This window comes from Etheostoma cragini, chromosome 13 (assembly GCF_013103735.1).
Source record: "Etheostoma cragini isolate CJK2018 chromosome 13, CSU_Ecrag_1.0, whole genome shotgun sequence".
NCBI lineage: Eukaryota > Metazoa > Chordata > Actinopteri > Perciformes > Percidae > Etheostoma > Etheostoma cragini.
Genome location: NC_048419.1, coordinates 9,509,796 through 9,534,432, shown reverse-complemented (window position 1 = coordinate 9,534,432; position 24,637 = coordinate 9,509,796). Strand labels below are relative to the sequence as shown.

General features: G+C 42.8%; 1 protein-coding gene across 4 annotated transcripts in view; it reads left to right on the top strand.

Moving 5' to 3' along the window:
* robo3 (roundabout, axon guidance receptor, homolog 3 (Drosophila)) overlaps positions 1-24,637 on the top strand; it is a 105,356-nt gene that overhangs the window by 53,414 nt on the left and 27,305 nt on the right. For 2 of the 4 annotated variants that reach the window (XM_034889350.1, XM_034889351.1), the window contains exons 4-10: positions 758-878; positions 2,003-2,141; positions 3,077-3,204; positions 5,233-5,244; positions 14,773-14,897; positions 18,332-18,503; positions 22,453-22,658. In XM_034889350.1, coding sequence (XP_034745241.1) covers positions 758-878; positions 2,003-2,141; positions 3,077-3,204; positions 5,233-5,244; positions 14,773-14,897; positions 18,332-18,503; positions 22,453-22,658 — 903 coding nt within the window. The remainder of the gene's footprint in view (positions 1-757; positions 879-2,002; positions 2,142-3,076; positions 3,205-5,232; positions 5,245-14,772; positions 14,898-18,331; positions 18,504-22,452; positions 22,659-24,637) is intronic. The other 2 variants (XM_034889353.1, XM_034889352.1) reach the window with 1 other exon arrangement.

The following is a 24,637-nucleotide window of genomic DNA, read 5'->3' as shown; positions in this document are numbered from 1 at the left end:
TCAGATAAACATTCACACACATTCACACTCCGATGCGCAGCACCGGGGGCAACTCGGGGTTCAGTGTCTTGCCCAAGGACACTTCGACAATGACTGCAGGGGTGGGGATCGAACCACCAACCTTCCGATTGGCAGGCAACCGCTCTACCACTGAGCCACAGACGCCCTAATTTGCTTTATTTTTCCAAATGGTCTTTTTTTTGTCATTCACTGATCCAATCAATAATTTGATTGATTTTTGACGAGTTGATTTGGAATCCATCCAGTTCCATCATGGTTGATAATAGTGAAGTAACATCGCCATTAAACTGCAATGATTGGGGTTTAATGGAATCCTTCCAGGCTGTTCACCAGAAAACAGCCTTTTAGGAATGAGTGGCCAACGCAAACTTTAGAATACAATAACACCAAACATGTAAACCTGTTATTTGGGAGCATGCATACATCCGTCAGCATGCATCTGCTTATTACAACCTGAGTAGTGGAAGATGTTTCTATGGCAAAATTGCCCAGAGCATGACTCATTGTCAAACAGTGTAAGAACTAACAGAGGAGCCATCTGTCATGACTCTCTTAACCGGAAGGCCTCTCTCTTGACTAACCTGCCTCAAATTCTGTTTCCAACCTCTTTCCATTTGTCTTCTTTCTGCTCCCCCTCCACCCCCTCCCCCCTTCTCCTCTGCTTACCTTTTCATCCATCTCCTTCTGTGGCTACCTCCCATCCCCTCTTCTCCACCTTCTGCTCCCTCATTCTCAGATGCGAGGAGGCAAACTGATGATTTCCAACACCAGGAAAAGTGATGCTGGCATGTATGTGTGTGTTGGGACCAACATGGTTGGAGAGAAAGACAGCGATCCCGCTGAACTGGTGGTGTTTGGTGAGCCATTTTCGCTGCATCTCATTTAATCATGGTCAAATACTGCAATTACTGCACAGAAAATTAAACATATGGAAATTACAGTATTCTGATTTGTTATCACATTACAAATTCCTATGAAGGCGTTTTTTGTTGTTGTTGAATTGCACTAAAACATATTTCAGATGCAGAGCTCTGTATCTTCACATAATATTGGTTGGGGTTATGCAATAAGTTGTGAAAAAAATCAAACATTCAAATGACTAAAGTGGAACTAACAGTTCATCTATTGGACTTTGATAAATGTTAATTTACCGATTTCCCATTATAACATTTAATGCTCATGTAGAGCAAGTTACTCTGCTGAGCAATTTTAATGGTTTGCCTTTCTGTCTTTCTCTGGATTTATTTACTCTTGGATTGCACTTTCTTTGCTCAGCTGATGGTGTTGGAGCAGCAGATGAATGACTCCCTTTGCCTTTCTCTCTTGACCTCTCGGTTTCTTTCCTCCTCTTGGATCCTCTGCTTTGCTCTCCGCGGAGCAGCAGCTTAAGCGCTCTCAAAGTGTGTATTGATCCCAGTAAACCGATTGAAGATTGATATTTTCTTTTAAGTCCCAGAAAACCCTCTACCTTCTCCGCACCACCGCCCAGATGCTGCTCCTTTGTGTAACCCAGTGTGTAACACCTTATTTATTAATTTATTGTTCCTGAAAATGCATGGCTCTACACTTTTCTTTATATGTAATATTACCGCCATCTCTGAGATTTACAAGATTACAGCCAGTGCATCTGCACCAGTTTCTCTAGACTGTCATAATTTTTTAAAAACAGATTATGACCATTATAAGAGCTCACAATGCACATTTGTCTCCCTAGACGTATGTCTGGTGGATTGATTCTCCCAACTGTGTAACTGCACCTGCATCATGCCTGTAACTCCCTCAGCGATGATGCCAAATCTTCCTTCTTGTTTGAAAATGCTACCTTGTTCAGTAGCGGTGATTTGGTTTTCAGGTCACTATTTGTCTTATTTTCATCCATATCCCAGTCGCTGCTGTGGCAACAATCTAATTCCCCCGAGGCAAAGGAGTCATTTAAGTCTGGTAGCACAAGGATTGAATCCTTTCCCTCATTTCATTTTAGAGAGGCCAGTGTTCACCAAGCAGCCGGTGAACCAGGTGGTGCTGGCAGACGATACGGTGGACTTCTTCTGCGAGGTGCATGGGGACCCGACTCCGACTGTCCGCTGGCGGAGAGAGGAGGGAGAGCTGCCCCGGGGCAGGTACGCCACAAAGGACACGGCTTGATGCGTTTGCACCGCCCTGGCATCTTCATACCAACAATATGTGCTGTTGGCCAGGGTGTTACCACTACATATTACATTACCGCTCATTACACTGACAGTATAACAGCTTCCTATTAGAGAGCAACTGTCTGCATGAATGATTGCATGTCGGTTCTGTGCTAACTAAGCCAGGCAAGATGAGAAGAGATTGAATGATTGCTTGAATAATTGATATAAAAGAGGATCTGTGAGTCTATTTTCTGTGTGCGCTGAAATAAAATGTAATGATTTTCTTTAAAATTGGCAAAAAGCAAGTCATGTGCTGCTCACAGTATATACCGTTCCAAAGTTACTCCAGGAATCAACATGTATGCATCATATGGCACAGCAGTGGTACAAAGTACAAAGAGAATCATCCAAATACGAAAGCAACATTGTTATTAAACAGCTGTCAAACTTGCTGTGTGCCTTTAAGACACTGATAGTAATAATAATGCCGGTCATAGTACATGATAACAGTGATGATAGTATAGCAGGGTGATATGGTGACTGAGGTACTGTGAGAGCCTTTGTGGATGTGACTGGATGAAACTTTAATGATTCCTCGGAGGAAATAAGTTTAAATGTTCCAGCGGGATTCAGAACTACCCTGACTGCCCAAAGCTGTACAGGACAATAATCTGAGATTCACCAGCCAAATCTCAAAAGCAACTTTTCAGATAGTATTCTTACTTGAGGCCTTATTCTCAGTCTCATCGCTCTATAGTTTGTTACTCAGTAGGATTTTTTTTTAACCGTAACCAACTAACTTTAAATCATTTAAAATTTAAAATTTAAATTCCCCCTTGTCCTTACCTCTCTCCAGACTGTAGTCTTTAGAGGAGAGAGGTATTGCATTTTGTGGTAAATCTTGTGGGTCAATGTCTTTCCAGGTTTGAGATCCGCAGCGACAACAGCCTGCGTCTGACTCAGGTGCGTGGTGAGGACGAGGGCACTTACACCTGCGTGTCAGAGAACAGCGTGGGCAAAGCAGAGGCATCGGGCACCCTGCAAGTGCATGGTAAGACATACATCCAAAATACTTCTCGTTTGAATTCAGATAGTTTTTTCAAGCAACTGAGTATTCCAACGGCCAGCTAGCTGCACAGTCATAATGGAATTAGTAGTAATTTGTAATGTAGTACATTGTGAAACAATTTGCAAAATGTGAAGATCACGGAAAAAAGCAAACTTTAAGTGCAACAGTGGCGAGAAAAACTTCCTTTGAGGAAGATACTTGGGACAGACCCAGGCTCTTGGTAGGCGGTGTCTGACGGACCGGTTGGGGGTGCAATGAACAATGGCAATAATAGTCACAATGCAGATAATGGAACTATGACTAGAAATAGTAGTTGAAGTAGTTAATCGCGTAGCAGGGCACGGCAAGGCGTAAATGGGTATAACAGGGCATAGCAGGACATTGCAGGACAAAGCAGGGCATGGCAGGACGTAGCATGATGTAGCAGGATGTAGCAGGACGTAGCAGGACTTAGCAGGGCTTAGCTGGGCGTAGCAGGGCTTAGCAGGACGTAGCAGAGCATAACAGGACGTAGCAGGACATAGCAGGACGTAGCAGAGCATAGCAAGATGTAGCAGGACATAATAAGGCATAGCAGAACGTAGCAGGACATAGCAGGACGTAGCAGGACATAGCAGGACGTAGCAGGACATACCAGAGCTTAGCAGGATGTAGCAGAGCATAGCAGGACATAGCAGGGCATATCAGGACATAGCAGGGCATATCAGGACATAGCAGGACATAGCATGATGTAGCAAGACATAACAGGACGTAGAAGGACATAGCAGGGCGTAGCAGGACATAGCAGGACATAGCAGGATTTAGCAGGACATACCAGGGCATAGCAGGATGTAGCAGGACATAGCAGGTAGCAGCAGGGCATAGCAGGACGTAGCAGGGCATAGCAGGACGTAGTAGGGCATAGCAGGACGTAGTAGGGCATAGCAAGACGTAGCGGGGCATAGTAGGACTTGGCAGGACATAGCAGGACGTAGCAGGACATAGCAGGATGTAGCAGGACATAGCAGGATGTAGCAGGGCATAGGACGTTACCTTTGGGAGCTTTTGTGAGAGATTTGCCATCGAGTCAGTTTTCCCTTTGATTCATGCCTAATGTTACTATCAGTGTTCAACACGTTTCTAAGATATTGCCCATAAGAAGTCAGAAACATCTGTGGATAGCCAGACAGACGGACATTGTGGCTGCTTAAAACCCTGGTGACATTCTGCTAACTGAAACTGTAGGATAGGGAAAGTGAAAACTGGATTTTAAGTTCCTTTTTGAGCGTTGACTCGTCATCCCTCTGAAGAGAGAGACAAAAGATCAAAAAGCATTGAAATTGCATTAGAATATAGTCAGCGCCTTGAAGAGAGGCGTGTGGAAGAGAAATCAGCCATTTGTGATGATTAAAGAGAATATTTAGAGCTTTACTCTGGAACAGTTAATTCTGTTTGCTGGCCCTCCAGTACTGTATAAGTCTATGCTTCTGACATCTGTCAACACATTTATGCTCACATACAGTCCCACATCCACATGCATGCACTGACAAGCAGACACTTATACACAGTCTTGCACATGCATAATGCACACACTTACAGAACGAAGAAGTCATTCACAGCAGCAGCTGTTAGCCAAATGGAGATTGATTGTGGGTTGGTGCATGCAGCTGCAGCTTCAGGGATAAAAGGAATCCCCAGCCCCCCTTTCATACAAAACCACGGATCAATCAGAGCACAACCTCTTATCTTCACCTGTATGTCCTCATTGAGTTCATCATTCCCTCCCCCACTCATCCACAGTTATTTTCTTTTGGGACCACTTGATTTAAATAGCCGACAATTCACAGTCAGTAATTTTTTTAATTCTGAATTGACGTGAGTGGCTGTGCTGCTCCAAACTTTCTCTCCACTCTGTCTTGTTGAAGTATGTCATCCAGTATCACTGTTCATTTGGAGCTAATCATCTCATTCTCATTCATTTTTCTCCTTCCTATTTTCATTTCCAACCCTTTCTGCATCACTCCATTGCAGTCGGCCCATCCAGTGAGTATTCCATTTCATCCCATCTTATATGTGCGTGTGTGTGTGTGTGTGTGTGTGTGTGTGTGTGTGTGTGTGTGAAAGAGAGAGAGAGAGAGAGAGAGAGAGTCTTACACATACAGGCATTCAGGCTACATCCACACTACTATGCTTGAATTTTTAAGGGGCTTTTTGAGACAGAAATGATCTCCGTCCACACAAGAGCTTTAGCTCCAACAGCAGAACAAATGTGTGTCCATATTAACACGTCCCACAAAACCACATGACCATACACACACACTGGGCATGTGCGTGCCGGTGTTAACAGGAAGCAGATTGTCTGACATTACTCTGTCATTTTACTCTGTTATGGATGTACTGTAGAAGTTTAAAAGACAGAAAATGCTTGATAGAAAGAGCCACAATGATGAAAAGTAGCATCAAGTAGCAAGTAGCTACCTTGCAAGTAGGAGCAAAGACGAGGTGGAATTGTTACTGGAAGGTCTGGAAGCTACCTAACCGATAAGACTGACGGACTTGCTTCAACGTTTCCAAAAGTCTCGATTTGTGTCCGTCCAGACTACACAGCAACCTCAAAACAAAATGTCTCCAATTTAGGGGCAAGGAAACGCCGGAGTAGTGTCAGCACAAGGTGTAAATGTTGTGAAAGAGGTCCATTTTAAATATATTAGTGTAGATGTAGTCTTAGGTGGCCATGTCGGCTGCAAAAAGCCCTCTTCCACTGTTGCTGTTTTTGCCAATTACAAATAAGGAAGAGTTAATTAGTATTTAAGTACCTCTGGAAACACTGGGAGAAGGCTTTTGATTGCCCACAACTGCACTCCAGTCATGCTTTAGCTCATCTTGTGTGAAGCTGCCATTGTTATAAAGAAATTAATTCCAGGGAAGTTTGATTTAGTACACAAACAATGTTAAGAAACAGGAATAAAAAGGGAACTACTCCGGCTAAAAGCTTAAATATCCCACACATCATGAAACAAATTAAAAAAGTATCACCGTGCTGCAGTAATTCTGATTAATCACATGCTTTGACCATGCAATTTACTCGCTTGAAAAACAGTGCCTCTGTGCTGTGAAAAATCCTCCTTTTACAGCTAACAGAGCAGTGTAGGGTTACACTTATATTTAAAAACACCAGGCTGCTTGGGCATGGTATCCTTTCCAAGTGTGTTTGTTCCTTTGGGGCCCTTTGCTATTTTAATACCAACACAGTTGTCAATTTCCAGTCTAGCGCCCGCGTCTTTTAAATAGTAAATGTACCTGCCTCCCGTCTGTGCGCCCGTCGGCGTGCTGGTCTTACAGGGAGGTGTGTTCAGGTGAATTCTGGGCGTATTGCTATCTTGAGGCAGTGGGAAGTGATTGTGCCATAGACCAACCAAAACTTGGTATAATCAGAATCAGAATCAGCTTTATTTGCCAGGTATGAGGACACGTGAGAGGAATTTGTCTTTGGAACATTGTTGCTCACAATGCGCTTACACATACAAAACAACCACACAATATACACACACTGATAAATACATACACTAAACAGAAACAATGTAGAGGCAATAGTACATTTAGGAGTTCAAAGTATGCAGGAGGGAATTGTAAAGTCAGTAGAGCAGCATTTCATTGTTATTTTAACAGCGAATTAGTATAATGCACCTAGGCTTGTGCACAGCGCGTGCACACTATGCTTTTTACACACACAGGGAAGCGCACTAGCACACACACATGCATAAGATTACATACAAAAAATATTATGGTGCAAATCCTCCATCATAATAGCAATGCTGTTAAAGGGAATAGGAGATGACACTGTGATAGGTTGATTGCATGTCACGCCCAAAACACACCTAGGATTATTGAAGACACTAAGTATAACCGTTTAGAACCATGCACCGGCCGCACTGAACTTTTTTTTGCCGTCAAACTAGCAAAAGTGGATTTGGACACGCCCTAAAACACACTTGAACCATGCGCTTTACGCTGTGCGCTTAGATCGTTAAAATAGAAGAAGAAGTAGACCTTTATATCATGGAAAATAGGGTAACGCTTTACTTTTCATTGGCATTGTTGGAAGACAATTGTGTTTTTGAGGAAAGGAGTTGCAATCTTTTTACTGGTATCTGAGGAGTCAGCTGTCAGACGGCTGCTTTTTCCACTGTCACAACAACAAAAATGGACTAAAGATAAGGGAGTGTAAATGATGGGTTTCTGGAACAGTTCCACAACTAAGAGGAGTATGTGCTTGGAGAAACTTGTCTTTATGTTTAACCCTCAGGTTGTTCTCGGGTCAAATTGACCCGTTTTCCTATTCCAATGTTCTTTTTAATTACCCAAAATTACATGATTGATTCCACACAACACTCTTTGGCAAGTACAGATCTCCACTTTCATTACTTTTTGGGTGTCTTATTCAGTTTCAGAAAAACAAATTGAAGTGCTTTTGAAATAGTATTGAGTAAAAGTTGACATATTCCAGTCTGTGATTATCCATCAACATCCCATCCTTTAATTTTAGTCTAAATAATTCCTAATTTCTGCTTTTCTAACTCAAACATTAGGTATGATTTCCTATAAATGAGGTTTATTGACCATAAAATAACTGTAAAATGGAATTTATTAAGTTAGTGTTGAATAGTGTTGCATCGAAAGTGTTGAAAAAGGGGCAAAAATGGAAGAAAAAGTTAAAAACATCAATAAAAAGCATCAATAAAAGTGATTTTCAAATTTGACGGGAAGACAACACAAGGGATATCTATCAGGTTTTGACTCTTCACTTGCACTTTGACGCTCGAAAGGTCCTTGATGCTTCATTTTAAACATTTTATCATTTTTCCGCCTCTCAGTCACTTCACATTACACGTAGGGAGAGGCGGTTGAGAGTGATAAAAAAACCTTTTAAGCTATGACACACATTGGCATCAACAGATCTATGTCTATTAGAGACACTGTTCTCTGGAGCAGAGGTTTGGGCAAATATGGGCAAAAGGTGTGAGTATTCCACGTTATCAAACTATCCTAACACATGTTTGACTCTAAAAAAGAATCAGCCAGAGAGATTTTCTCCAAACTATACATTTAATCGCATGTAGTTCTCTTCTGCTATCAAGGAAGCACCATTTTAGGCAATAGAGCATTGTATTACGAGGGCAGTCTTACTAATACAGAAATGGGATAAACATGTCAGAGGGCCAAAAGGAGAACGGAAACCTTTTGTGTTTTTATCTGAAAATCATCTCATCATGTAGGATTGGCATTACTTGGCCGTAACTTCCATGTCAGACTAATAAGTTGGCTTGCTGGATCCCTCCCACTAGAAGACCTCGGACCACGTAATGCCTGATAAAGATCAGGACATCCTGACCGGTCCTGGAGTTGCCATGTAATTTGCTCCGTCTTCCACTGGCGTTTCTTACTCATTTAAAAGCACAGAACAGGACTCTGACAACGTGACTCTTGAGTGTGCAGCCAGCCTTGGGGAATGAAGATGTGAAGCCAGTTAAGAAATGATAGGAAAAGGATACAGGGAAGTAAAACAACTACAAGTTGTACCACACATTTTGATAACTAATGCATTACTTACACTGCGCTATGTCTGTAGGGAGGGTTCGGTTCTTTGTCTTGCCTGTGGATGCTTAGACATTGTAAAAGCAAGGAATTGCTGCTTCTATAACTTATACTCCATTTAAAGATGTAACAGCCCTCCAATTCATATATTGTTGTTGGAAAAATAAGCAAGAGATCCCACTCCAAATGAAATGAGATGAATTATGGCCCAGCTATAATACATTAGGCTTGATATGTTTGAGAAAGAGATGGCGTCATACAAAAAGATGAAGCTGTAGACTCATGCAGCCTCAGAGCAGCAGCAGCAGCGTGCGAGTGTGTTTACTTGAGCGTATGTGTGTGATACAGGCTGTCTGCATCAGCGTGGGACTGTGACAGCTGCCTGTCACATCTAGGCCCCCCGGGGGGAACTCCTGCTGGGAGCGTGTATGTGTGTATTTGTGTTCCCCCGTGTGATAGCTTCAGTACGTTGGTGCAAATCGCACGTCAAGTGTGTTTAAAGAAACGGGGGAAGTAAGTTGTTGTGAGCACTTTGTCTGCCTTTGCAATGCGATTCAGCAACACACCAACAGCAGTGAGACAAATCACACTCTGATCCGTCTTAGTGGGAGCACAGGATGTGGTGAGCAGCTGAGCCGGTGAAACATTTGTCTGCTGTATTTAGTTAGTGACTGTCTTCCCTCGAGTTTCTTCCTTCTGGGAAACACAAACCCATAACAAGACAAGAACATCAACATCAGATGACTGCAGAATCCTCCATTACCTATGGTTTCATTTAGGTTAGGGAAGATTGTGCTTATGGCAATTACAGTAAGTTAACCTTAAAGAAATATTTACCCAAATATCTACAAATACACAGAAATATTTTCCCTCGGCTATCTATGGTCCTAGATAAGGTTTTCCAATAGAGTGGGAAACCGCAAAATGAAAGCACATCAGTGCAAAACAGACTTTGAGGAAGCATGAAGGAAGCCAAGTATCCTGTATCCATTCATGGAGTTCACGAAAACACAACTGTTTTCGTTAAACTGTTACTGAATAAAGCATTTGCCGATTTCCATGCGGATATGTGCAACAGATTCCTGCTGCACAGGAATATTCAATAGGGTTTTCAGACGTTTTATGGATTTTTTTGTTCTCTTTAATCCGCACTCTGTCAAAGTAGTAAAACAGTCCCTAACATGGCCTAATGCAACTGACATGGGACATCTAAGTAGAAAATGAGTGTGGAAGACCATTTCTGGGTCTAACACATGTCAGATGTGTTCATTGCTTTCTGTTGCCCAGCTTGACAATAGGCTCGTTCGAGATGAACTGCGCCTCGCCTGTAAAGTGGACGAGAGCAGGCGGCAGCAGCGGGGGCGGGGAAAAAAAGCTGCGGTAAAGTCGGACAGTTTCCAGCCGATTCCAGCCGCCTTCAGGCTGGACAGGAAGTGACAAAAGGACTGTGGTGCGATTCCGATTTAATAAAATATAACCAGACCCACATATCAGCTTGTACACAGTCTCTAGTTGTTTTGATTATGACAGAGTAGCTGTGAAAGTGCTCTACATGAAAGCTTTTGCTGATTTTAATTAACAACACACTGTAGATGATCCGTGATCTGAACAGATTTAGTTTCTCTGACTTGTAAACTTCACTATCAGCCACACAACGTGTGTTCTGTACAGAATAAGTCTTTAAATCAGACAAATAGCTATTAAAATCCCTCCAATTCAAAAACAATAAAAAGTTTATATAAATCGTCATCATGTTGTACACCAATCAGGTGTTAAATCAGCTGAGAAGCCGGCGTTTCCCAGCATGCTCTGGGTCCGCTTGGCTCTTGCAGTCGGTGAAAAGCAACTGCGCCGCCTGCGTCTCAGACCTGCGGCCGCCTTGCTCTCGTGAGATTCCCGTTGCCCACGTGTGCATGACGTCAGAGCAAGTCGGGATCAAGTCGGACACAATCAAACCGGCATGCAACGGGCGCCGATCGCCGGTGATCGATTCTGCGCAGACCTGGCTCATCTCGAACGAGCCTAATGTCTACAACCTAAACCATAGATGTTGACATACTTCATCCTCTGGCTGCTCACTGTCGGATGTCATGCACGACAAGAAGGCCACAAGCCAATAATCATGAGGATACAATGTGTAGTCTGACATGCAATTGGACTTTATGTACAGTAAGTCTTAACAACTGTTCAAAGCTTTTTGACAAATTACAGGCACCATTCTCACACATTCATACACTGATGGCCGAGGAATGCAATACTAGGTGCCACCTGCTTCTCAGATACATATTATATATTACATAAATTCAATTCAATTTTATTTATATATCACAACAACAGTTATCTCCCTGCGCTTTCCATAATGAGCAACGTAATCTTTGATGTAATGTACAGAAACCCAACAATTCCCACCAAGGCGACAGAGGCGAGGAAAAACTTCCTTTTTAGAGGCAGAAACCTCAAACAGAATCATGGCTCAGGGTGGGGGGGGGCATTTGCCTCGACTGGTTGGGGGTGAGAGAAAGAGACAGCCAGACAGAATTGTAGGAGGAACATGGAGGCAGCAGGTGACTCCAACCATAGCTCCAGATCCATATTCACATTTTTATTCGGGGTTCAATGTCTTGCCCAAGGACACTTCATCATGGGACTTCAAGGCCAGGGATTGAACCGCCAACCTTCCGATTGGGAGGTGACTGTTCTGCCACCTGAGCCACGGCCACCCACATCACATTCTACCTCAGAAGTGACGTTTTGGGTTGTCTTATCCCATCATGAAAGTAATTCTAACCCTCACCATCTATTCTTTAACTTGAAAAAAGCCATCAGAGACCAAGCCCTTTTCTCCTAAAACCTGACTGTTCTCGTATAATCATGTAAGCTGTGGACATTTCACTCGCAGTCTTGCAGATCTAGTTTATTTTTGCTTCCTCTTGCCATGCTAGCCTTTTTTACTGTATGTGTTCTCAGCTCTGGCAACATCCAACATGTCTCCAGGCTCCTTTAAATTCCTATCTCAAGTGTTTTATTCTTTATTTAGAATAAATGAAGAATATTTCTCTCTGCCTCCCGCTGTTATCAGTTTATGTGCCAGCATTTTTCCACACCCGATTTATATATTGAATACGATTGGGAAATGGAGGTTCCACGGTGTGTTATAAGCATTGAGGTTCCTCGGTGTGTTATAAGCAGTGACACGCTTTTGGTCTTTTTTAATGGCACAACAAAAGCCGTCATACCTAAAAGCTACTGTACATGCTTCTTGCTATGCCAATAGCTTCCATGACATGCAGACATTGTTTGGCTGATTTTTTTGTCATGTATATTTCAGCGGCTTTGTTCAAATCCATATCCTTGTTTCGATCCCATGTGAGGATGCTAATGTTTCTCCCTGCCCTAAATCTAAAGCGCAGTGTCGCGCCGAGTGCACCCATTATTGCTAATTATTTATTACAGCCTCAGGCAGTGTGCCGGCTTGCCTTCTCAAATCAAACATTGTTATTCTCCAGACAGAGCTGTGTAGAGCACCAAAAACAGCATTTTAATAGCCTGAATATTCCAAGCTGTCTCTGTATTTGGGTCAAAGTTATAGCGTTGTGTCAGGCGCGAGGAGGAGAACATGCAGGTGTTATCGAGACAGTTAACACTGACACTTTTTTTTTCAAATGGCCTGTGTAGCATGATGCCGTTTTTTTCCCCCTGTGTTCATCACATCTGCATGTGCACCAGCCTGGAGTTGCATTACATAAGACGTAACACTGCCTTTCTTTAATATTTCACGCCTTGCAGCAGTCTTGACAGGAAGCCTGTCCTCGAGGTAGCTGGGAAGTGCCACTGGCCTATATTGGTGCACTTCCAAAACACTGCGAGCATTTTTGGGCTTTGACCTTTAGGGTAACTGGTCTCTGATCCCAGGACATGACCCTGCTTAGCTGGGATTTATCCTGAGGCTGACACATGGATCCCCTCCTGCTGTGTGAAGGGGCCCGTGGTGGAAGCAGTCTTTAGGGTAGCAAAGGTCAGGCTAATTCCCAAGACAGGGGAATTAAATGTGTATGCAGGTCATGAAACGGAGCCTGTACACTCATCTGAGGTGAGTGATTACAGGAAGCAGGCAAGTCACAGAGAGGGAGGCTAGATATTGGGCAGCCAGGGACTCTACATCCAGACCCTGCACCTCAACACTTCATCTGCTTCAAGTGCTGGCCTGTTTCTGTCTGATGTGACCCTCCTGGGTTTCTGCTTATCTTGGTTCCCATGCTCCTTTCTCCTCCTTTAAGGAATTTAATCAAACTCCAAGCCTCTCAACACAATGTCAAACACAATGTCAGAGAAGTTGGCCTCCTCGGAGATAAGCAAGCTTTTCTTCTTTAAGTGTTATAGCTTTGGGGTGAAATATTAAAGCAAGATTTATTTATTAGGACAATGCAGCCTAATCAACATTAATGTAAATCCGCCGGTTCGCTCATTTTCAACTGTACAATGCAGGTCTTTATGTTCAGGTTTTTTATATTCTCTCACTAGGTTTCATTCCATCACAGGGTGAATCATTCATTGGCAAATTGGAAGAAAAGGCAAATTGCTGCATGTTTGGCTACAGTACGGTACCATGGGTATTGTAAAGAGGGCACACAACAACATTACATAGTGTATGTAAGAAGCCAAAGCCAGTATACAGCGTATGTCAAGGAGCTTTATGACTTCTGATATTGGGATGTTTCTTCTTTCTTTGGGCAGATTTAAATGTCACATAGGATAATGTAGCTGGAAACCCTGTCTTTGTTAGTGTTTTTGTCTATTTTGTTGTCTTTCAATTCTTTAGAACAACTCTTCACCGCCGTCTTTCTATTTCTCTCGGTTTCCCTGAAGGCTAATTGAGACAGGGATTGAAAGAGAAGCAGGAGATCAGGTGGGAAGATGAGAAATCAATTAGGACTGGTGGAGGGCATCATTATGCATTCACACCCCCCTGTGGAGGAAGGCCTGTCACTTGCTCCAGAATCAATAGAAATCAAAGATGTGTGTGTGTGTGTGTGTGTGTGTGTGTGTGTATGTGTATGTGTGTGTTTGTGTGAGAAAGGTCCCGTCCTGTCTATCATGGATATGTTCAGAGACATCTGATTAGCCCTGGTTCCTGGGATCATAAAAGTGACCCACAAACCTGAATGTAGGCCCCCCAAGGAGCCTTCTGGCCTAGTCTGTTTGACAGGCTCTTCAACCAGGCATAGGCGATTGATTTTCTAGAGTATATAGTCTGACCAACAAGCATCTATAGCCGGTTTCATCAATCAGTGCCTCAGAATCAAATCAAGGCCACAGATGATCTTTTGGAGTTTGGAGCCCTATCCTGGTAGAGACAAAAAGTAGTTCCAGATACTAAAATGCCACAGGAACTGAACTCTGGGATCAACCAGGAACTAAAAGTCCTTTTTGCACACTCCTGTTTGCATTTGAAGACACACAAAGTGACTGAGGTATATACAATTCTCCAGACAAGGGAACAGCAACACACAGTCACGGTGTGTTTACTGCCGTGTGTGACTCTGATACATGTAATTAATGGATGTAAAGCAGACATACAGGAGTGTCCAAGGAGGCTGAAAGCTCCCGCCTTAACAAAAACGTAAACTTAACTTGCCAAGTGCATTTTATCACTTATTTCTGTCAAGTAAATATTTATGATGAAACAATTAGCAAAGTAACTTTGTTTCTCTTGAGCCATTTGCTCATGTGAACTGGTGTCTGCGTCAATCTGATGCCCTCTCCTTGATTCCATGTTGTTTGGAAGAGATAAACAGACAGGGAGAGCTTGAGTGAAAGAGTTGTCAGTTCTGTGAGTTGCTGTCATCGCTGGTAGCCTGTCACGGCGTAATGCGGTCCAAGTCACCGCTGGCACCTTCTCGCTGTAATAAGCCCACTCAACAAACACACACTGACACCAAGACTGAAAAGGATTTCTCTCCGTTCTCTGTGTTGCAGTGCCCCCTCAGATCGTGGTTCGGCCGCGAGACCAGATCACCGCTCCGGGTCGCACCGTAACCTTCCTCTGTGGCACAAAAGGAAACCCTCCGCCAGCCGTCTTTTGGCAAAAAGAAGGCAGCCAGGTAAGAAAGCTCCTGTGACAGCTGCATCTGATTCGGAAGGCTGCTGCTCGAGTCCTCACCGAGACAAAGGAGGTGGAAAGTCTTTACTCTAGCTAAGTTTCCATCCACTTGTCAATCAAATTATCTTAAAGCTGGTGAAAGTGTTTTTCCATCCAACGGCTTTAAAGCGAAGAAAAACCTCTGTGTAATAATGTTGCATGCTGTTTTGCGATCATATTGGCCTTTTGAATTGATTTTAGTCATTTAAGGTGTTTCCATTCACTTTTGCACCGAACATTCAAGCTAACTTTTGCGAACAGAGTTTTTCTAGTCTACCAACAAATGATGACAAGTATAGTGTGTGTGTGTAGTGCTTATGTGCCAGCTGATAGAAACATATCAAGCTATAATAAGAAAACAATGCTAATAACACATTGCTATCACGATGCAGATCCAACTTGCCTTTTATTGTGCCTCCGGCAGCGCTGCAAGACTCTTTTTAGAGACATGTCTTGCTGTTTGACTGCCTTTCATTGACTCCGCAAGTCGTCCCACGGCTTGTCCTAACCTTTGTCGGGTATTTCCTTTGCTAGTTTCTGATAAATTAAATTAAAGTCCCTCGTCTCCTCGTCTTTCCATTTCCATCTGTCTTTGTTGACGACCGCCATGTGTGTAAACATAGCGTAAATACTGGGGGGAAATTAACTAAAACTTCTTATTCTTTGTTTTGTGGCAGGTTGCAACCATGAAATGTAAAATGAGCTAAACCTAAATCGCTATTCATTATTTATTCAGCAAATAACCTTTACGTCAGCGTTAATCGCATAAGCCGTATATCAATCAAGAGAAAATCCAATGAGACCGACCGTATTTCCTTTGAGACGATATTCAGGAAATTCCATCAAATTTGACTGTTTCCATGAGGCATTTTTGATTCGATATCACTTAATCTGGATAAAAACGTGTGGATGCAAACACAGCTACTGGCTTCCTGTCCCTAAAATTATTGATTTCAAAATACGTCTGTTGACACACCAACCCAACAGCCAACAGGTGGCAGAAAAGGCGAGTTGGTCATTCCAAAAAAGTGCCTGGGAACACACTGATGCGACGCCGACTACGTTTCTATCGTATTGTGTCTCCACAACAGCAGGCGGCACTTTATTGTCGTCCAAAAAATGAAAACCGCCCGCTGATTGGACGAACGTGTCATGTGGGAATTTCAAAACCGACCATAATGGCGACACTTCTCAGAAGACGAGCTTGTATTTTATGAAGATCGTTCACAAAAAGATGTTCCTCTAAAACATTTCCAGGAGAACTGGGCCGTGCAGTTGCTGAATCTGATTTGTTTCGGGTTAGCGCTCCACCAATCAGATTGGTCATTGAGTCAGACTGCCCGCCCCCCAATTCAACAAGTTTAATCAACCATAACCAAGACCAAAGGCTCCTCCGATTAATGATAGCATGGAACACACAGATAGACAGACAGACAGACAGACAGAGACAGACATACTCTAAATTTTAACTTAACCACTGTGACATAAACAATGGATAAAACAAAACACAGTCAAGCCAGAGAAAACCAAGTTGGGTCACGCATCCCGTCTAGGCTCCCAGCAGGTCAGGCCAACCCCTTAACAAGGTGGGTGGAGCCAACCAATCAGGGCCGACTAAAAGAGCGGGAACAGGAAGTCACGCGGCCCAGGGCCATCACAGCCAACATTGTCATGATGCTAGTTGAAGCTACTTTCTTCACGTGGCATTCTGAGACATGTGCTTAAAAGACGTGTCTCTTGTCACAGTCATGTCCCTAACTGTCATCCTTTGCTTTCATCACTATGTGCTATAGCTTAGTGCCAGGGTGACTAACAAACACACAACCACACATTCATACACACCTCATTTACCTATCATCCACACAGGGTATTATTCACCAAAGTATGAGTCTGCTCAGGGCTGTGTGTGTACGTGTGTGTGTGTGTGTGTGTGTGTGTATGTGTGTGTGTGTGTGTGTGTGTGCATGCACAAGTGTGAGAAAGACAAGTGTATGATAAGCAGTGCAGCCTGTTGGAATGCACTGAAAGGCGGGATGAGAGTGTGTGGGTGCCTGTAGCATTGCTCCCAGGTACAGATTAGAGGAGGAGGCCTGGAGAATGTGTGTGGGAGAGGGAGAAAAAGAGTGGAGGAGAGAGATAAATAGGAGAAAGCATGGAGGACGAGGAAGGGAGAGGAAGTATGTGGGTAGCGTGTTGGGGATGTTGGCCGTGAAAAAACGAGTATTTCATACTGACAAACGCCAAAGGAAAGCTGGGATCAGGGATAAAACTTCCTCTATCCATTTGAACTGAATGTTTCTTTTTCATTCAATTGATTTTCATTTCCCTCTCCTCTTCTGTTGCTGTCTCTTCACGTCTTTATTAAGTGGCCCAAAGTACCTATTCTGTCTAACTGAAGACGTCGACACACGTCGTTCAAGAGAGACACATTTATTAATTAATATGATGTCAAATAAAACATTTCTAATAAAGCTGCAAGTGGAAGAGCTTGTGTCTGTCTTTGACATGTGTGTTGTAGATGGAGAGTTTTATTACAGTTTTATAACATGTGTAAGAGCACAAAACAATAAAGGCTTGCAGTATTAAACTAATTGCTCATTAGTTAGGGTTAGGGTTTAAAACAATACCCACACGTAAAAATAAATGAGCGATGATATCTTCGGTACATCACGTTATATCAGATTAGGAGAGGACTTTATTGATCCCAAATGGGAAATGTCAGTGCTACAACAGCAACATATCAGACACACAGCACACACAATATACAAGAAATAATAAAGAGGATAAAACACAAGAACAACTATTCAAAAATAAAGGTACAAAAATACAAAGCAAAGAATGTACAAACGTATGTACACATTGGGAATAAAAATGTACCACTACTTAAATAGTATTTATAAAGATGTAAGTTAAAAGCTATGTTTGTGCAAGCTGCACTTAGTGCAGAAGATGCTCCACTGTTAGAGTGAGTGAGTGAGTGTGTGTGTGTGTGTGTGTGTGTGTGTGCGTGTGTGTGTGTGTGTGTGTGTCAGAGCCTTTTAGAGAGGATGCTCCGGTGTTTGTGTGTGTGTGTGTGTGTGTGTGTATGTGTATGTATGTGTGTGTGTGTGTGTGTGTGTGTGTGTCAGAGCCTTTTAGAGAGGATGCTCCGGTGTTTGTGTGTGTGTGTGTGTGTGTGTGTGTGTGTGTATATATGTGTATTTGTGTGTGTGTGTGTGTCAGCCTTTTAGAGAAGATGTTAGACCAGTGTGTGTGTGTGTGTGTGTGTGTGTGTGTGTGTGTGTGTGAGTGTTGCAGCCAGTGATTTAATTAATAAATAACTACAAACATAAGCTAAGGTAAAGAGTGCATTCATGATTATAAAGGCGTATCTTCTTAATGTTTTATCTCCTCCAGATCTTGCTGTTTCCCATCCAGGAGCCGTTACAGTCGGGCCGATTCTCTGTGTCGCTGAGCGGCGAGCTCACCATCGCCGACGTCCAAGTGGAAGACTCGGGCTATTACATCTGCCAGGCCATCAGCGTGGCCGGCAGCATCCTGACCAAAGCCCTGCTGGAGGTGGAAAGTGGTGAGCATGAACACACAAACAAGATTCACAGTCACCTGATCACAGAATAAAGAGTGACTGAAAGAGCAGCATGAAGGGATCCAGACACTCCTAGCTACAGTGTTTATGATGAGTAAAAAATGTGACTGATTCATATTTTGCCTCGTGTTTGTGGTGTATGATATTGTTACTTGATTTTTGGCTTTCACTGTTCAAATTCATGCATGTATAGTTGCTGAAGATCTGAATTTGGTTTGGTACAAATATATCACTTGATTTAAAGGTCCCATGGCATTAAAATGTCACTTTGAGTTTTTTATAACATTATTATGTGTTCCCCCAGCCTGCCTATGGTCCCCCAGTGGCTAGAAATGGCGATAGGTGTAAACCGAGCCCTGGGTATCCTGCTCCTCCTTGAGAGAGAGAGACATCATGGCTTTCAAACAAGCAAAGTGGTAGTTGGTCAAGGCAACCCCCCCCCCCTTCAGATACGGTATTAGGTGACCACGAAGGCCATATAAAAGAGACTTAAATATGTCGTATTAGGGGACCCTTAAGGTCTACATAAAGAGACTTCAGATACAGTGTTAGGGGACCACTAAGGCCTATATAAAAGAGATTTCAGATATGGTATTGGGGGACCACTAGTGCCTGTATAAAAACATCCAAAGAGCACCATCGCATGGGATCTTTAACTAGTGCCTCACTGAGATTAAGAGTCTTTTAAAGGAGAGTCCTGGCCGAGACAGCACAGACATCTTAAAACCATAAATCTTCCTTTGTCTTTTTGTCTAATGCACCGCCAACCTTACCCTCATAGCAAGAAATGGAGTTACATACGACATACTTCTATACACTAGTTTAATAGTTATTGCTTATTAAGTCAAAGGAGCAAGGGGGAAAATCTCCCCTGTACAATGGATGAAGTAAAAAGAAAAAAGAGACATAAGAGAGATAGAAAATCTTGCTGTTTCCCATCCAGTTATAGCATGAATTTCATCATAAATTGGGGAGAAGTTAACTACATCTGCAACCAAAATCCCAGCTTTCACAGGGATTTTCTTTTACATATGTTTACCTCCTTCTTTGAAGCCTTTTCCACATTTCATATGAACATTGTAACGTGATATACATATGACAAAAAAGCATAATAGGTCTCCTTTAATCATTTCTCACAAACTGTTGATTTAACCTCCCTCCCCCTACACGTGCAGCAACATAACATTTAAAAATCCATCCTTCAAATTTGTCTTAGTTAAAATATTCTTCCTCAAATGAGCAGACAGCAGGAGTCCTTATCAGATGTAATCAAAAAGGACACCTGGTGATAGTTCTATGCAAATAACCCGGCTGCAACATATGCTGCCCTCCCATTCAGGAAGTAAACTGGGATTTTATTCAGCTCCATTTACACTAACTCCTGTACTGACCTTTCACTCTTTCAGTTAGCTCCAGTTAGCTGATGATATCAGAGCCGCTGCACAGAATAATAATAAGGCTCTGCTCCCCGTCTGAAGGCAAATGTCAAACAGTAGGGTGAGTGAAAATGTGTGGCAAGGGCTTTGTGAGCCCCGCTTGCCATCGCAGAAAAAAGATAACCCTCAGTTACTAACAGTCTTCATCTTCTTCCCACAGCCAGTTATGAATGTAAAGGAATTGACTTGACTTAAAGTAAGCATAACTCTGCTCGTTGGCAACCACAGTGTTTACATTTAACACATACAGTCGAGACAGCCTTATATGTCCATGAGTTTCTTGGTGATGACCGTGAAGCGAAAGCAGGCTTACTGTTTAGGACATTTATTCATTTGCCTGGGTTTAAGCATTCATTGTAGCTGCACGTCAAATATGGGTTTACATGGTGTCTATTCCACTCCTTAATCTGCGGATGTGAAGCCCAGTGGAACAGCTAAAAGCAGTTAACTTTCACTCACTTGTTAGCAAAGCTTAGTGCAACTTCTCCCTCTCTGTTTTGCCAAGGATCAGAATTCAACAGCATTGATTTAGGCTCGCATTGCCAGACCTTCCTGCGCGGCGCTGTGGAGGAGGTTTAGTCGATTTGGATGTTTACACGTGCACATTTGACACGAGGGTCAACACCGGGATAGGTTAACTTTTGGACCACAGTTGATTTTTAAGGATCTTTTATGTTGATTCCCTGTGCCAACCATCTCATGTATAACCTGACTAACACACTCACACTGCAACTTAAATGTAATAGATTCCCCTTGCAGATAGAAAGTAGATGATTAATTATTGTATTAAAGTATGTATGCTTACTGACAACATGATAGGGAGTGCAGAATTTGGTTTCTTGTTATTGGTTTATTGAAATTGTGGACTTTTATAACACACAAAGACACTCCGCTAAGACGGTGCCAAAGTAATCCATGGTTACTCAAAAGGTATAGTGATTGTTGAAAAGACACTTTTGCTTATTATATATATATAATTAGTGTACATTGTGGTGCAACTCAATATCCTGTCAAATGGACATCGCTCTGACATTCATTGACCTTATGGTGGCAATGTACAGTGTATACAAACTGACCTTTATGGGCATATGTAGGCGTGTGTGTATGTATGTAGTGTATATACGTAGTGTATGCATGCATATGCAAACACTCTATATGCATGCATGTCAGGGTATCAGGGTAAGTCTATATGTTCTTTAGTTTTGCTTTTTTATATAATAAAAAAAAATTCTATAACTTTTAAAAATGTGAAGTTCTCACCCTACCCTTTGGTTCCGACCAATAAATTCATTCACTCATTCTGAAGGGCAATGAATCAACATATTCCAGTCTGAGAAAAATCGGTGTGGTCCATTTGCATGCTGAACTGGGGCAAGGCCAGAGACAGAGAGGTGGACTCGAGAGCCTCTGGGAGTGAATGTTTCTCTTACAGGGACATGTTACATCTCACATGGCAGGGCAGGCGGGACATTCCAGGCAAACACGCCGATCTGGAAACCAAAGAGTAAACTGTAGCCTTTAACATGTCTCTAAATATGGCTTCCCAGAAAGGGATAACACAATAAATTACCAGTAATGGAAAAAAAAAAGAACACATAAAACATATCACCCATAGTTTAACATGTAATGGATGTATTATTTCCATTTAGCCTACGATTGTTGGATGAAATGTAGAGTTGAGTGGACTGTTGACTGCTCTGTAGCTTTCTGAAGTTGTGGTAGAGAGTAAGGGTGTAAAACACCAGACAGGATCAGCAGTTTTGTGTGTGTGTGTGTGTGTGTGTGTGTGTGTGTGTGTGTGTGTGTGTGTGTGTGTGTGTGTGTGTGTGTGTGTGTGTGTGTGGTCAATGTGTCACACCATTCTGAACGAAGTAGTGTGGCGCAGCAGAGACGTCCCAGTCTACAAATCCTATCCTAAAGAAAACATCTTTGTTTTGTACAGATCCTAGCAAAAATCACACTATAATCATTTGTAATATTTAAAATGTAAATATGTTTTAAAGAAAATGAGAATAATAATACAAGAATTATCATTTCTTACAATATCGGGAATCATACTGCCATTGCAACATTAGTCTAAATACATGACATTGTACATTGTCAGAGAAGCATTCTGTAGGTTTGACTTAGCCACTTAGGCTAAGTAGCTTCTGGGACTTCCATCCGCTCTAATATAAATGCTGTTGTTAAAGATAATTTTGGGTTATTCTGAGCATGAGTTTTGTTTTAGCGGGAAACATGTGAGCTTTAAAAAAATTCAACACGACTATGGAGTTGTGAGAGCACTTTGGGGTCACAGATAGGTTGATTTACGTGTTAGATTCATGTTAAGACATTGTAATTTTCTTGGAAACTTTCAAAAAAAAGAACAATAATTTAATGCCCACCCCCTTGCAGTAACTCTGAGGACCACCCTAGGGGTCAAAACCGTAAACTGAGTTCTGCGTTGACAGACAGAGGAGTTGATTCATGGCCTCTACGTTCTGTCCCAACAGCGCCTTCGGACCGCGTCCCGCCGATCATCCGCCAGGGGCCGGCCAATCACACGTTAGCTCCCGGTTCCAACACTCAGTTGCACTGCCACGTCATGGGCAACCCCATCCCCAGCATCCAATGGGAGAAAGACGGCCAGAGGATCCTGGGAAACGACGGCCGTGTCAGCTTGATGGAAAACGGCACCTTCCAAATCACCAATCTGCAGGTATTTCAATAAAAGACTTCCGATTTGGGAGCCCTGATAGCCCAGTTGGTAAAGGGGGCGCCCGTATATAGAGGTTTGGTTCTTGACGCAGCGGGCCCGGGTCCGACTCCCGCCTGCGGCCTTTTGCCTCATGTCATTTCCCCCTTCTTTCACTTCTTCAGCTGTTCAGTCAATAAAGGCCTAAAATGCCCCAAAAATAATCTTAAACTAAAAAGACTTCCACTTGAGACAAATCAAATGCAGACACTGTTTATTCCTTGATGTAATCTCGGACTAATGAAACAGTAAAACAAAAAACTGACTTTTTGACTTTCATTTTGCCTTCCACAGCTTTTCTATGATGATCATTCAACTCCTTTCGTGCTACTCCTCATTCCATCACACCACTGTTTCCAATGAACTCATTAAAACGTCTTCACCGTCTTCACCTAGTACTATTTGCACATCAAACATGATGCCGTTTGCGCAAGATAAACACATTCCAGGCGATAAAACTGCGTTTTTAATTACAGGGACAGCGTGGGCCACTAAAACGGAGGACATTTTTACCGTCAACTCAAGCGATGATTTTTTATGAGAGGAGGAGGAGAGGAGTAGAATGCATCTTTGAGGTGTGATCACCATGATAATGAGCATGCGAGGCCATTAGCAGTCGTTAGCATCGTCTTACTCCACGCTAATGAAATCCATTCGGCCCAGAATTCCCTCCTGGGTGTGAGGCAGCACCTAAGGGTCACCGCAGCCTCCGCGAGACTCCAGGAGGCTCACACATTAATTGATTGTGGGTTCTCAATGATTAACGATCGCTGAGACTCGTAATTAAATCCTCAATGCATCACTGCGAGTGAGGACTGGATGAGTGAGGGAGAGAGCGAGAGAGGGAGAAAGAGACAGAGAGAGAGAGGCAAAGAGAGAAAGAGGGAAAGAGAGAGAGGGAGAGGGAGAAAGAGAGAGGATAGGAGAGAGAGAGAGAAAGAGAAAGAGGGAGGGAGAGAGGAGAGAGGGAGAGAGAGAGAGATGGGAAAGTGGGAGCAAGAGAGAGGGTAAAGAGAGAGAGCGAGAGAGGGAGAAAGAGACAGAGAAAGAGAGGCTAAGAGAGAGGGAAAGAGAGAGGATAGGAGACAGAGAAAAAGAAGGCGAGAAAGAAAGAGGATAAGAGACAGAGAAAAAGAGGGGAGAGAGAGGAAGCGAAGAAAGAGAGGATAACAACATGTGTGTATCTAACTGGAGAACAAAGAACAAAGTGAAGGAACAGGGATGAATATTGTGTGTATACAGAATAAGTGTTAGGAAGAGAGGAACACAGTGAGGAAACAATAATAGTTAGCATTAAATGAATTTCTCCTCATTTTCCCAGAAGCCACCCGGAAGTAGGCGGTAAAAAGCGTACAACGGAGTCCAATGGGAGTCTTTCTCCATCAATCTGAGTTTACCCAATCACTTGTATCTATGTATTTTTTCTCATCTTAATATCTTTGATTTGTATTATCCTTGATGCTTTGGCAATATTGGTTTTCTGACATTCATGCCAATGGAGCAGATTGAATTTGACGGAGAGAGGGAGAGAGAGAGAGAGAGAGAGAGAGAGAGAGAGAGAGAGAGAGAGAGAGGGAAGATAGAAGGAGTCAGAAGCCTGAAGTACATTTTCTGCTGCATTCATGTCATGTTGGAATAAAAGGGAGTGAGTGACTGTGGAATCCATTTGAAGTGAGTACATGCCCTCATGTGATGGGGCTGGATTTGATTTGAGGTATTGATTTGATATATATACAGTATATATATGCAGCGTGTTTAGAATATTTTCAGCACTTACTTTGAAACAGCCCTATCTGCCGTGGACCTGAAGCCGTTATCTCTGCTCTCTTCAAAGCCACCACACTCCTTTGACATTTTATCTCGCAGAACACGGCAGTTGCTGGTCCCCCCCACCTGTGAATGCGTTTGTGTTGTTGTGTGATTTTGGTGAATCCGATCTAACC